Raw genomic sequence first — 13,391 nt, 5'->3', positions numbered from 1 at the left:
GTTCATTTAGGTTCCCACTTTAGGTTCCCAGGTTCCCCCATCCCACTTATCCGGTATGCCAAAGTAATGCAGCCAATGATTCCTTATTTACCTTATTCACTGTTCTTAAAAAAATTATAATAAACGTACAAAAATGAGTTTTCTTTTAATAAATTTTTCTATGACGTCAAGGCTTTTTCTTTCATTTTAAAAACTAGCAAGTAGCTTTCGCTATGATGCTCCCGATGACAGGCATTTGACAGTGATTGATCGAAATTCAGAAAAGGCGAAATGCCGTGTTTTTTTGTCAGAAATACAGTGATATTGCAAAGAATTCAATTTTTCCCAGCCATAGCTTGCATTTAACATGCCCCCTTTAATAGATACCTTATAAGCTTGAATTAAAAAGCTTTTCATGTTTTATTATAGGCAGGGTCTTGGAATAATCTTCAGGAAATATTTAGAATGACTTTCTTCTCAAAAGCATTTTCTTTGAAACAACAATAACAAAAATAAAAATAACAAACATATCAAAACATGAATTTATAATTTCCAAGACTTTATTTTGACAATGATATAATTTTCAGCTAAGTTGTTGTCTATATCGTAATGTAATATTGTTTTGTAAAGAATACTATACAGTGGATACATAAGCATTCCAAAACCAAAATGATTCAAAATACAACCAAACAACAGGAACATAACATGAAATATCCTTCAGGAATTTCTCCAACAAAAGGAGTGTTAATGTCAAGTTTGTGTATATACCGTCAACTGCTCTAAAATGGGATTACTTGAGAAAACATGGGACATACTGCTTTCTGGTCAGCTTTTGCTCTCTATCGTCACATCCTCTTCAACAACAAACAGATCCATGTTTCTTGGACAGTACAAAAAAGATGATTCTGTGGAGGTTCGGTTAAAATGGTTGCTGTTTTGGTGTCCCATTGCACAAACATTGCACAGCTCCATTAAAAACGCAGACAATTCATTCCAATTCTTGTTCAACATTTTGAAGTCAAAACTCTTGTCATTAAAATGTTATGTTAAAATGAAGTTTGATGATTGGTTGAACAACTGCTATCTTTGTGCAAACTCAGCGTATTTGAAGCAGCGATTCAGATCTCGTAAAAAAACATATAATGTCAATCTGGCTTTAAATCAGTTGACGGTACATCCAACGTGTAAAACTACTTTAATGGTTAATATGGTATTTGTCATGGTGAATGAACGAAGGCTGGAAGGCAAAACCATAAAGCTGAAATAGGAATAGAGAAGAAGAAACTATCAATAGATAACTTGTAATAAATATCCAGGTTATGTCAATCAGACTGTTTGATTACCGTGAAAAAAGGTAATCACTGGAGGGAAACTGGTATCGCCTCCAAATAGTAGAGCTTTCTGGTAATAAAATTGTAAAAATTCAAAAGTCAAAAACATTTAATTTATATTTTATATAGCTGCAGTTTGGAGGCAATGTAAAGTTTCCCTCAAATGTTGCAAATTACCCTTTTTCACGGGTACCGATCTAATCTAACACTATCAAACGATAGGTGTTAGATTACCGCAACCAAATCGAGCAGTCACGAAACTTAAAGATTCTGGTAAAATTGAATTATGTTCGAATGACCCTGCCAGCCGGCTGATTCCCCGGACTCCAGGGATTTTCTTGTTGCGTGTCCCAGGATTTTAACATTATTTTTTGAGACTTGCCCCAGACTGAACGCGTGGTCTGCGAGACGTACTTAAACAATTGGGCGATCACACATGGGCGTCAATTTCACCATCCCTATTCTGCCCGTCTTTCATGCGAACTTAGTCGACCATGCGCTAACTCGTGACAACACGTTCACTTATCCAGCCGCTTGGGGAAGCGCAATTTGTTTGTCTGGGGATAGAAATATTTCTTTCGTTCGACAGGGTCGTCTTCGATCACAGGTAACCAACATTAGTTTGATTCTGTTTGATAAAATTTGATAGTTCAATTACAAAAATTTGGATCAATTGAATTCAATTGACATCGCCTGGAGATAAACAGAAGGTTCGTTAATGGTGGTATGCAAAGTTTTTTCCAATTTCTGATAATAATTACCCAAAAGTAAACTGATAATGCCTGATTTATACAACAAGGATAAAGCAAAAAGAAATTCTTTAAAATAATTTTCAATCATACATCCTATCTGAAATATTACTTTTCCTATCTGAAACATTACTTTTGATAAAATAGTATTATACTTACTATCAAAGTTGCAGAACAGTGAGTCTATGGGATTATACCTTCTACATTCTGAAACCAACTGGTCTCAAGTTGCTTCGTTGCTTTTTGTTGTATTCCAAGCTATGACTTTGGAGCGCTAAAGACGCTAAATTTCCGTTCATGCGGTGTTGTCGTATTCCAAGCTATGACTTTGGAGCGCCAAAAACGCAAAATATCTGTTCGCGCGGTCGAGCTAGCTTAAAAGCTCACCACACGGCAATCTTTTAGATGCGGTCACTAGGTTACATCGTCCCTTTTTTTTTCTTGAACAATTTTTCGCCAACTCGATCCCCAGCACGGCCTCGTGAAGCAACATAAGCTCCCTTCGGGAGCAACAAACTCTCGCTATCAATTTTCGGTTTTTCTACACAGAAGATATAAGTTATTTTAATCATTCTGATTATGATAAATTATTTCCTCTTCTTTTTTTCTTCTTTTTTCGTTATTGTTATATGATGTTTGTAGCTAGCATTATGAAAACTTATTTGTGCACAATTAGAATAATTAACATAATTTATGCATGGATCGTGCATCGTGCATCGTGAATCGTTGGATCGCGCATCGTAAATTACACAAACCGGAATTTAAGTGGGGATTTTTAATTTGGTGCGCATTGGGATGTTTGAAGCACTACACGTTTTTTTTATAAGGAACCTTAACTTTGCTCTGAGCTTAGAGTTCCTTATTTTTACAGAGAATTTTAGCCTCAAAGTTCCTTATCGAGTTCCTTATTTAAATAGCTGCTAAGTTTGGAGAACCATCTCTTACTATTCCTTAAAACTTGTTTTCTTATTCTCAGCCTGAGCAGTTCCTAAACAATTCCTTATTTTTTGGTCCATTTTCAGCCTCGAGTTCCTTATTTATAAACGTGTTCCTTATAAAAAGAAACGTGTAAAACACATCAAAAAACTAAAACTATAATAACGCTATTACTATTATTATCCATATCGGACATTCAAACAACGTTTTTTTCTAGCGTCAACCAATTCTTTTCGCTTCAATGCAATGTCTTCAACAAATTTTTAGCACTTTGCGAGCGGGCCGCAAATGACCAAAAAGTCTTTTTTTTCTGACGTTAGTTTAGTCTCTTCGCTTCAATGCAACGACTTCAATCCAATTCCGAGCGGGCCGCAAATGACGTTATTGCCCTATACCCGGGCCGTTAATGATATTTTAGCCCTCTGAAGCCTGGCGCTTTAGTTTCCTCAGCGCAGGTATGACAATTTGAGTCACAAAATCTTTCAATACCGCCCGCCGATTGAACCTTTAATGGCTTACTTAATGACCGCTATATGGATAATAATATATGCTAAAAAGAGGCGATTTTTTCATTAATGTACTATTTTTTTTGAATTATTGTCCATTTACCGATATTTGAAATATTTCTGTGAATTAGTAGGAAAGCATTGTGCCACCGGGAGGTTGAAAAGTTCATTTGCTGGTGAACAGAGCAACGCGTGTCTAGCTTCTCAACTTCAAAATGTTGTTGAAAAATATGGTTATTAGCGTCTTGATAAAACTGCATTTGTGACTTTGGTGACAATCATCAGGCAACTCTGTAAAAATTCTCTTCTTGATTCAAAAGTTTGGCCTTTATTCAAAATCCTCAATTACTAGTAAGGTCATTTTTTGTTGTTGCTGAATAACCACTGAATAGAATCGAGATTTATTGTCACAGCATAATATTAGATCAATGATATTCACGCAATTTCAATTTGAATACGTGAAAAATTTTACTGACGGACGTAATAAAATCAAACCTATAGCACTATCAGAATCATTAAAAGCAAACTAAATAACTGGATTCGAACTTGACTATTTCGTGGACAGAATAATCAGATCGGAAAAAAATCTTATGTAAAAGTGTGAGAACAGGAAACAGGCGAATGGAATGAGTAAAACAACGGACTTTTTGAATTAAAACCTTCTTTATTTCCACTTTATCACTATAATCCTAATTAACCTCAATGTACTGTAAATAAAAATAATCCAATATTCCAAGTCCCAAAAGTATACTTTTTTTCTACAAGCAACACCAGATGACCCATGGACAACATTTTGGAATCATTTCCTTCTCATCTTCACTAAATGAATAATCTCGACGGGAGCTTATGCCTGTAAAGAAAGAAAATTAAAATTTAATAACAGTTGATAATATTTAATTTCATTGTCAAGAAGTATTGGATTATTATCAATCACGCTGGCCTAGTGAAAAGTAGGAAATATCCCTTATTCGATAAACAAGATGTAAATCTTGAATTTTACAGCTGACGAAGAAAGAACAAAGTGAGACATGTTTAAACTGCGTCTGTGGAAATTAATCAAAAAAAGAACCACAGAAAGAAATGCCAGAAAATTTTGCATCGAGAAAATTTTACAATTTCGGCGAACTACTATGAGAGGCAGCTGAATTATTTTACTGGTATTTTTGACCGGCAAAATTCAAAAATAGTTAAATGTGCAAAATTGAGTTCAGTCGCTTAGCAGGAAAGATTTTTCTTCTTGTGAATCGTTCTGTCCTCTATCAAATAAAAGGAGTGACCTACGTTTGATTGGAAGATTGTCATCAAGAATTCTTGTTATTTGAGCTTTGATGGAATCTCTCTTCGCATTCATTCGTTGCAATTGGCTGTCCAAAGAATCTTTTTGTTTGGAAATTCTTTCCATCTCGACATCATTGCTTTGGCCAATTGCGACGAGGCGTTCGATCTCCTCTCCTGCAGCTTTTTTATCTGCTTTTGATTTGCCTTAATATAAATCATTAAAGTAATTATTAAAAATCTAAAAGAGCGGTTGATTTGTGGAAGATTTACGCCAGGCGGCATCATTGAAATTTTTTTCTATATGATTGTATTTTTTATGCTTAATATTCTGAAACAGGTCAAAATCCTTGGTAGATAAACCAATGAAAAAGTTCTTTTACTTTAAGTGGGCACTTTTTTTACGTATTATTACTCAACCAATATGATTCAATTTTGTTACCTCGCTATTGTTTGAAAGATGTTTCCGAGTACTACATTATAAACTTTAGTAAAAATGGTATTTCGAAAAAATTTCAATTCAAGGGTTCCTTCAAGTTGATTACATTATTAGTTATTACACATTTAATAAAGCGAATAGAATTTAATAATTATAAAAATTTACAAAATCTCTCACCTTCAACTTCTGTATTAATAAATGCAACCATCAAGAAGACGGCAAATGCAAATTTCATATTCATCATTTCTGCTTGCAACCTGAAAGAAAATTAAAGTCAGTCCCAAGTTTTCAACAAATTTAACAATATTCGAACCTTGACTTAAGTCACGAATTGTGGTGCAGAACTTTTCGTATTAAAACAAGATTCGCAAATATGCGACAAAATATTTCCCAACAACAGCTTTTAAAATTGTAATTGAAATTATTTTCTAACGATGAAACAAAAATTCTTGTCCTTACTTCTTCTTATTCCTTAACTCTATCAATCACTGTAAATAAAGTTATCAAATAAATATACTATAGAAAAGAGAGTATTTTACAAATACACCCTGATAAGAATTTGTTTTCTTCGCACACGCACGCGGTGATAGGCGCGAGCGTTGCACGTATAGAGGTTGTTTACATCAAATTTCTCGAGCGATACTTTGTTAAATTAGTTTCCTTGTGGTAACATACACGGAACCGTCCGCGATAGATGATCTAGACATGTTCACGGACTTATATCCGGATGACGGACTTTTGGCTATCATCCATGTTTCTTGCCTTTATAAATATTGTGTATCATGATACTAGCTGGTCTCTCTGCCTGTTTTTTAGAGAAGTTCTAAGAAATTTTACTTCCCATCGACCGGGTCGTAGGTAAAATATCTTAAATTAATGAATGTGAAAATTTTGCTTCGTTTATCTTTTAGACCACCTCTCCATATCAAATATCTGCAATTAATTCAAGATTGAAGAATTCGCAGCGCTTTTTTGGTTGCGGTGGCCCCAAGGTGTACTGAGATCATTTTATCTACATCATTCATATATACTACTATAGCATGTTATCGTATTGAAATCTTGCCACGTGGGGCATACCCCCTAGATACCCAACAGTAGCCCAAATTCTTTAAGCACAAATTAACTTTTGGATTGGATACATTTTTCAGCATCTATTTAACTTTAATAATATGGTATTTATTTTAATGATTTAACTCAAATTTTCTCAATTGGCGCTTTATTAAATTTTTGTGAATTTACTTTAGGTGCGGCGCGATATTAAAAGTCCAATTCAGTTTTCATATAAAAATTTCTTTTTTGTCTAAATAATAAATGAAAAAGGAAGCAGCACAGAGAAGGGTTAATAAATTTGGATGTAAATACGGATTATAAACATTGAATATTAATATCAAAAGAAAGAAAAATAATATTAAAGTAACTATTTTTTCTTCGATAGCCAGTTAACTGTCTTGGCAAATATATTTTTGATGCCTTTTAAAAAAATTTATGCCCCAATGAATTTTTAACATTTTCACACTTGATTTTGAACTTTGAAATCCATCGTCCGTTCATAAAGACTGGAATGGAGATTTCCGTTAATTCTTCTCAATTCATGATGTAATCTTTTACATAGTGCCGTAGCCTGCAGATATTTAAATTGACTTTTATTCTAAAAGCCATTCCAGTCTAAATCGACATTCAGAGCTTAATTATACTACATAAGTAAATTGCTGAGTTTTAGTAGGAGTTGGTACTTAGGAAGTAGAGAATTGGCGTAAATCAAGCTGTGTTTGAGAAGTAACGTCGAAATCTTTTAGTGCTTTTTGCATCTAATTTTTGCGGTCGAAATAAAAATATTAGTAAAACAAAATTATAAAAAGGGGGGAATTTAGTTCCCTAAGGTATTGTATTGTATATTGGTGTCCCAGGTGACTTATGGCATGTGTCAAAATTTTCATGTTTTTGAGACATGCCATAACTTACCTCAGCTTTTTTTTTAAAGACAAGCCTACATAATGTTTGCAATGAAGAGTTTCTTTGAGCTATTTACAGTCAGGGGGGGGTCAGTACTAAAATGTAAGACATACATGAGTACTAAAAGGATTTTCGCTAATTTTTGACATACCCCCACCTATTTTTCGAAAATGTTATTTTAGTACACATGTACTAAAATTATTTTGAGCAATTTAACATAGATACCACCCATTTTTTTTGCCCTTTTACGGCTTTAAATTTACCAAAATGGGGTCATTGTTACAAACCTAGTCGAATTTAGTGCATCAATCTGCAAAATAATATAACTTTATTACTAAACTGTGCTGAACTGTACATAAAAATATTTTTAAAAAATTTTTAAAAAATATTTAAAAAATTGGAAAAATTCTGAAAGATTTCTGAAGATTTTTTCGAAAATTCCTGAAAAAAAAAATCTAACTTTTCCCAAAATTGTTAAAAAAATGCTCCATTTTGGCTGATTTTAGAACAAAACACTAAGATTTTTCAAAAATTTCTTTAAGGGACCACCATTTTTGGTATTTTAGTACACATGGTACTAAAATTATTCTTGAGCTTTTTTGCAGTACCACCACGTCACTAAATGTCATGATGTCTGAGATTTTAGTTTTAGTACCGACCCCCCCCCCTGTTACAGTATAAAATATAAAGTACTATGAAAATATATTTAAATCCACATAAATTCATAGAACATCAAATACAAAAGAGCAGGAAAAACTGAAGAGTTTCTTTTTTAAGTTATTATACAGTTTAAAATATGAAGTAGTATCCATGAAAATATATTAAAATCTATATACGCTTAGAATATGAAAATACAAATTAAGAACAGCAGAAGCAAAGTATATGATTGAGAAAGGCAAGTCAAGGAAGCTAAATACTGGTCTATTCTCAAAGCTGGCAAGTTAGATTGGCCAAAACAGTGCCACAGGATAGCTGAAATATAGGGCAGAACAAAATAGAAAAAACAACAAATTGACACACATTCACATTCCTTTCATAGCCCATACTTTTATAAGAACAATTATAATTTGATTTCAAAGTTTAGAAGATGGAATGAAGACATAGTGGGCAACACCCCTCCAACCCCCACCTGAAAAACGTCACCCCCACCTACATAGGGTTACCCCCACCTGAAATCTCATATCAGCCCAACCCCCACCTTTTTCAGCAACCCCCACCTAAATTTGTAAAATCTTCGAACCCCCACCTGAAAATTCAGTTTATCCTTTTTTCCTTTAGGAAACATATGTCGTGATAGGTAATGGATATAAAGAGATGTGCTTTGTTTGAACACTCACTCGTTAAAATTAGTTTTAGTTTTCTTTTAGGTTTTTGAAGTTGAAAAAGACAACAAAGTACAAAATCAAACAAAGTTAAATACAGAAAACTTGACAACCCCCACCTGAAAAATGTTACCCCCACCTACATAGGGTTACCCCCACCTGAAATTTCTCATCAACCCAACCCCCACCTATTTTTAAAAATCTGAAAATCCTCAATCCCCCCCTGAATCCAGGGGGGGTGCCCACTATGGAAGATGAAACCTTCAAATATCAAAAGAGAACAAAAAACAACAATGTTTTTTTTCTGCAGCTTTCTCAAATGCATGTTTTTTCAATGATGAGAGACACACAAGCTCACTGAAGGTATTTGTGTCCATCTGCAAAACAGCATTGAAATAATTACAGTTTTTAGCGGCAAAATATAAAAATATTAACATATGGACAAACATTCTCATCATAGCCCATACTCTTATAAGAATAATTATAAATTGATTCTTTTCAAAGTTCAGAAGACTGAGTGAAGATAAAACTTAATAACCACACCTTCAAACATTCAAACAAAAAATAACAATGTAACAGTAGAACGGAATGGTATTTAATTTACCTCCAAGTCATAAAAAGATCAAGATTAAAATTCAATTCTTTTTTCCAGCAAAATTCAAAAGACAGCTACTGTAAATGAAAACAAATATCAAAATAAATTTTCTCTTACTATAATAAAAGTCATCAATGACAGTTCTATAAATTTATACGTCTCACAGCAAGGGAGTAAGTTTACTTAAACCCAATACAATAATTTTGTGCATCATAAAGCTTGATAGAGTTACAGTCCTGCAGTAGGGCAATACTGATGTCATCAACATCACGGGGCACGGCAGAGCCAAATCTTTTAAAGTATTCCTCCACATGGCTTCCTCCAAACCTAACTTTGACCGATTCGTGATCATCCTCAAATTCTAATAGAGTACTAATTCTCTTTTTCATGCGTACGGTTGAGAGATTAGATTTACATGATGAGCAAGAAAATAAGTTTGGATTTGGTGATGTAAGAGTCTTTGAATTTATTACATGAAGTACAGTAATACCTGCGTTGCAAATTGATCACTCTGATGGGTGGAAACTTGACAGCTGATGTTTTCTGATTAGTTGGTAATGGGGATGGGGCTACAGCAGTGTCATCATTGTAAATTTTGGTTGAAGAATTAGTGGTTAGAGACAACTTGCCATACCCAGACTTCACTTTAGCGTTGATAACACGATAGGTTCCACTACTCTCCACATGATTTACTAAATCACCCCAAAGAGCCAATGGCATTGCACCAGCCAGTTGAGTCATTAAAGCCCAACAATCTTTTTTGTTGACAGGATCACTCTTGTAAGGAAGCTGCACACTTACAACTGGACGGTTATCAATATTAATGAATGCCTTAATTGATACAATGTCACAGATAAGGGTGATGTCGCTAATATTGATTATGGGTGCATCTGGCTGACCTTTTGGTTCAGGAACTGGCAGATACGGAAATTCTACAGCCGTCTTTGTTTCTTTTGAAGGGCTTCCAAATTTGATGACATCATTGTATTTCTTCAACTTACTTGGGCTTAGATAAACATTATCTAATTGAAGAGGGGTTTTTTCTTCTGCAGCTTCCTCAAATGCACGTTTTTTCGATGGCGATAGACACACAAGCTCACTGAAGGTATTTGTGTCTGTCTGGAAACTGGACTCTGGACGACACTTTCAACCAACTCTTTCAATCTAGAGCAACACAGAGCATAAAAACCAAACGTGAACGCAAAGCTTATTGGGTAATTAGTTTGACAATTAAAATGTGTCTCTCACTTCAAGAATACTAGGGAGATAAACTTCCACAGTTTTCCATATCCTTAATATTGTTTTTATCTCAATAGTAATAAAATAGCATACGCCAAAGCTTTGGAAAGACTAGCTACTGACACTTATTCATTCTATTATCACACGCTTTCAGATCGCGCGACCGCTTTCAAAAGTTTACATCGAACCTCCCTAAAAAGCCGATTTTAAAAACATTTCCCCCATAAAGCGGGAAATATTAATTACAAATCAAAGTAAAATTTAGTAATTTTTTTCAACTAAAAAGTCAACTACTTATGAGAAACTTTTCAGCTGGGGAAACTAATTGTAACCAAGGCTTAACTCACTTCTTACACCTCCCAAAGATTATGCCCCCGACAGGTCAGATGTGCCATATCTTGATAGGAAATCCTACTTAGGTTATGTGACATTACAATAGAATTTTAGCACTTGAATAATCAGAAGCTTCCTGGATTTTCAAAAACAATAGCAACAATAATTTTTTACAATATTCTTTTTTTTTGCTTCAAAGAGCTTAAAGCACACGAAGTCTAGTCCTTCGGTCTTTATAAATCTCTGATTAAGGGGATTAAGCCCCAAAACAAAGAAAGGTGTTTGAAAAAAAGAAAAATTAAATTACATACCAAATATGCTTTGAGTAAGTGCTGATGCTAGTGAGTTCTGGTGATGAGTGATTTAAAAAAATCAAAAATTCGCTTTAAATAATCGAAAAATCACTGGCATTGGAAAAACAATAGACATCATTTGCATGATATTGAGAAAGCAACGTTTCATAATATAACTTTCTCAAAATAAGGTTAACAAAGATTTTGATGAACAATAGAATTTAATGACCCAAAGTTAGACGTCCAGACAACAATAGCTGGTCAAGCTAATTGATGCGTGCAAGAAAATCTAAATAGTTGTGTATTAATAGAGCAAGCATCCGTAAAAATAATCTAATGTATACTCGTCACCATAGTTGTGTTTTGACAAGAAATGCGTTCGAAAAATATGGATTAAAAATAAACTTACTTGTGTAACTTATGGCATGTTCAAAAAGCACGCGATATTGGCCGTTTTTGAGACAGACCGATAAAAGAATGGCTAGGGGGCCTAAGGAAAGTTTTTTCTTTATTCTAATAAGGTGGCAAAAATTAATCTAAATTTCCAGGGGGTAAAAAATTGTTTTTTAGTTCGTCCACCCTAACCTTTAAGGTATGAGGAAGAATCTTTCCAAGGTTTTTTTACAAATTTGCCATTTTCCAGGGGATAATTACACATTTTCAAGAATTATTATTTTTGCTTAAAAAGGTTTGCCCACCCCCTGTATGAATTTAACATGGAACAACCCACTGTAGCTTAATATAATCTACAGTCAACTTTCTCTCTCTACTTTGAACGTAAACATCGGTCCCTTCAGCTGGGAAAGTGGTATAAGATAATCGTAGCCCAGCTGGCACACAATGATTTTTCTACGTTTATCTAATGTTCACAACGTCCAAAAAATGTTAGGTGAGCGTTGAAACAATATTGTGTCCCAGCTGGGAGTGTAATTTGAATCTTTCTCTCATTTGAAATTATTTTATGAGTCCGCACTCCTTGAAAGACGTATTATCGTATTATAGAGAAAGCCTACTTTATTTTGAAAATTTTAAACATATTTTGGGGGACTGATTTTTTAAATCATATTAAAATTTGGAAAACAACCTGCTCCACATCTTATTTTGGGTATAGGTGCATAATATTGTTTCTAAAAGGATAACGATATGAATTTCTTGATTATAAAATAAAAAGCCAAAATCTTTATGTGGCAGACGATCTTTGATAATTGTTAAAATTCCTTGCTATAAAAACTTTAGAAAAGAAAAGTATTTGAATCACTGGTCTCCACGTTAAATTAGGTTTCATAATAGGCAGAAATATTATCATTCGATTCTTTATTGCCCCCCGTAGCGAGCTTGCGAGCGTAGGGTGGCCTACATAGCTTCACGCAAGGATATTGGACAGGAATCTCGATTTTTGCGTTTGTTTTGTAATCGGTCTTCCGGTTAATTAGTGTTCCGTAATTATCCGGCAACGTTTATAGCTTACCAAACTAGCAAGTAGCTTTCGCTAAATGCGCGGCGGACGTTTTTCGTTATTTTTCCCTTTGGGGTTTTTTGTTTTTTTCTGTTGTGCGTTAATTTGTGGATTAAGTTTTCAAACGCAGGTAATTCTATGCACATTTTCGATGAACAATTATAGGCATCTACTTTTAAGAATCAAATCAATAACTCTTGATTGAAGGCAATATGCCTTTCGGTAATTATTTCTTACAAAGTAAACAAAGGATGGCGAAAAAGAAGAGCATATTTATTTTTATTATAAACATCTACTTTATAAGAATTAAATCAATAACTCTTGATTGAAGGCAATATATCTTTCGGTTAGTTATTAGAAAGTAAACAAAGGATGGATAAAAAGATTAGCATATTTATTTTTATAATAAGCGTCTACTTTATAAGAATCGAATCAATAACTCTTGATTGAAGGCAATATATCTTTCGGTAATTAGTTATTAGAAAGTAAACAAAGGATGGCGAAAAAGATGAGCATATTTATTTTTATCATAAGCATCTACTTTATAAGAATCAAATCAATAACTCTTGATTAAAGGCAATATACCTTTCGGTAATTAGTTCTTACAAAGTAAACAAAGGATGGCGAAAAAGATAAGCATATTTATTTTTATTATAAGCATCTACTTTATAAGAATCAAATCAATATCTCTTGATTAAAGGCAATATGCCTTTCGGTAATTAGTTATTAGAAAGTAAACAAAATATGGTGAAAAAGATGAGCATATTTATTTTTATTATAAGCATTTTCTTTATAAGAATCAAATCAATAACTCTTGATTGAAGGCAATATATCTTTCGGTAATTAGTTCTTACAAAGTAAATAAAAGATGGTGAAAAAGATGAGCATATTTATCTTTATTATAAGCATTTTCTTTATAAGAATCAAATCAATAACTCTTGATTGAAGGCAATATTTCTTTCGGTAATTAGTTCTTACAAAGTAA

General features: G+C 33.6%; 1 protein-coding gene and 1 long non-coding RNA gene across 2 annotated transcripts; both read right to left on the bottom strand.

The window, feature by feature from the left end:
* Nucleotides 1–438: 438 nt before the first annotated feature.
* On the bottom strand, nucleotides 439–2,559 carry LOC136806260 (uncharacterized). The gene is made up of 2 exons (XR_010846543.1): nucleotides 2,219–2,559; nucleotides 439–1,237 (listed from the first exon to the last, which is right to left on the bottom strand). It is a non-coding gene; the product is annotated as an uncharacterized lncRNA (long non-coding RNA).
* A 1,607-nt stretch (nucleotides 2,560–4,166) lies between these two features.
* LOC136806269 (uncharacterized) lies at nucleotides 4,167–11,065 on the bottom strand. Its single transcript, XM_067062825.1, has 4 exons — nucleotides 10,969–11,065; nucleotides 5,393–5,472; nucleotides 4,783–4,983; nucleotides 4,167–4,351 (listed from the first exon to the last, which is right to left on the bottom strand). The coding sequence occupies exons 2-4, from the start codon at nucleotides 5,457–5,459 to the stop codon at nucleotides 4,260–4,262; spliced, it is 360 nt and encodes a 119-aa protein (XP_066918926.1). The 5' UTR covers nucleotides 5,460–5,472; nucleotides 10,969–11,065; the 3' UTR covers nucleotides 4,167–4,259.
* Between the last annotated feature and the right edge of the window lie 2,326 nt (nucleotides 11,066–13,391).

The sequence above is a fragment of the Clytia hemisphaerica genome, unplaced genomic scaffold, assembly GCF_902728285.1.
Source record: "Clytia hemisphaerica strain Z4C2 unplaced genomic scaffold, Clytia hemisphaerica genome assembly, whole genome shotgun sequence".
In the NCBI taxonomy this organism is placed as follows: Eukaryota; Metazoa; Cnidaria; class Hydrozoa; order Leptothecata; family Clytiidae; genus Clytia; species Clytia hemisphaerica.
This window is presented reverse-complemented; position numbering and strand designations above follow the sequence as displayed.

Coding starts and splice junctions, on each gene's coding strand:
- LOC136806269 (XM_067062825.1), bottom strand. CDS start 5,459: ATGATGAATATGAAATTTGCATTTGCCGTCTTCTTGATGGTTGCATTT. Junction 4,984..5,392: donor TATTAATACAGAAGTTGAAG/GTGAGAGATTTT, acceptor ATTTATATTAAG/GCAAATCAAAAGCAGATAAA. Junction 4,352..4,782: donor TGACAATCTTCCAATCAAAC/GTAGGTCACTCC, acceptor CTTTCTTTACAG/GCATAAGCTCCCGTCGAGAT.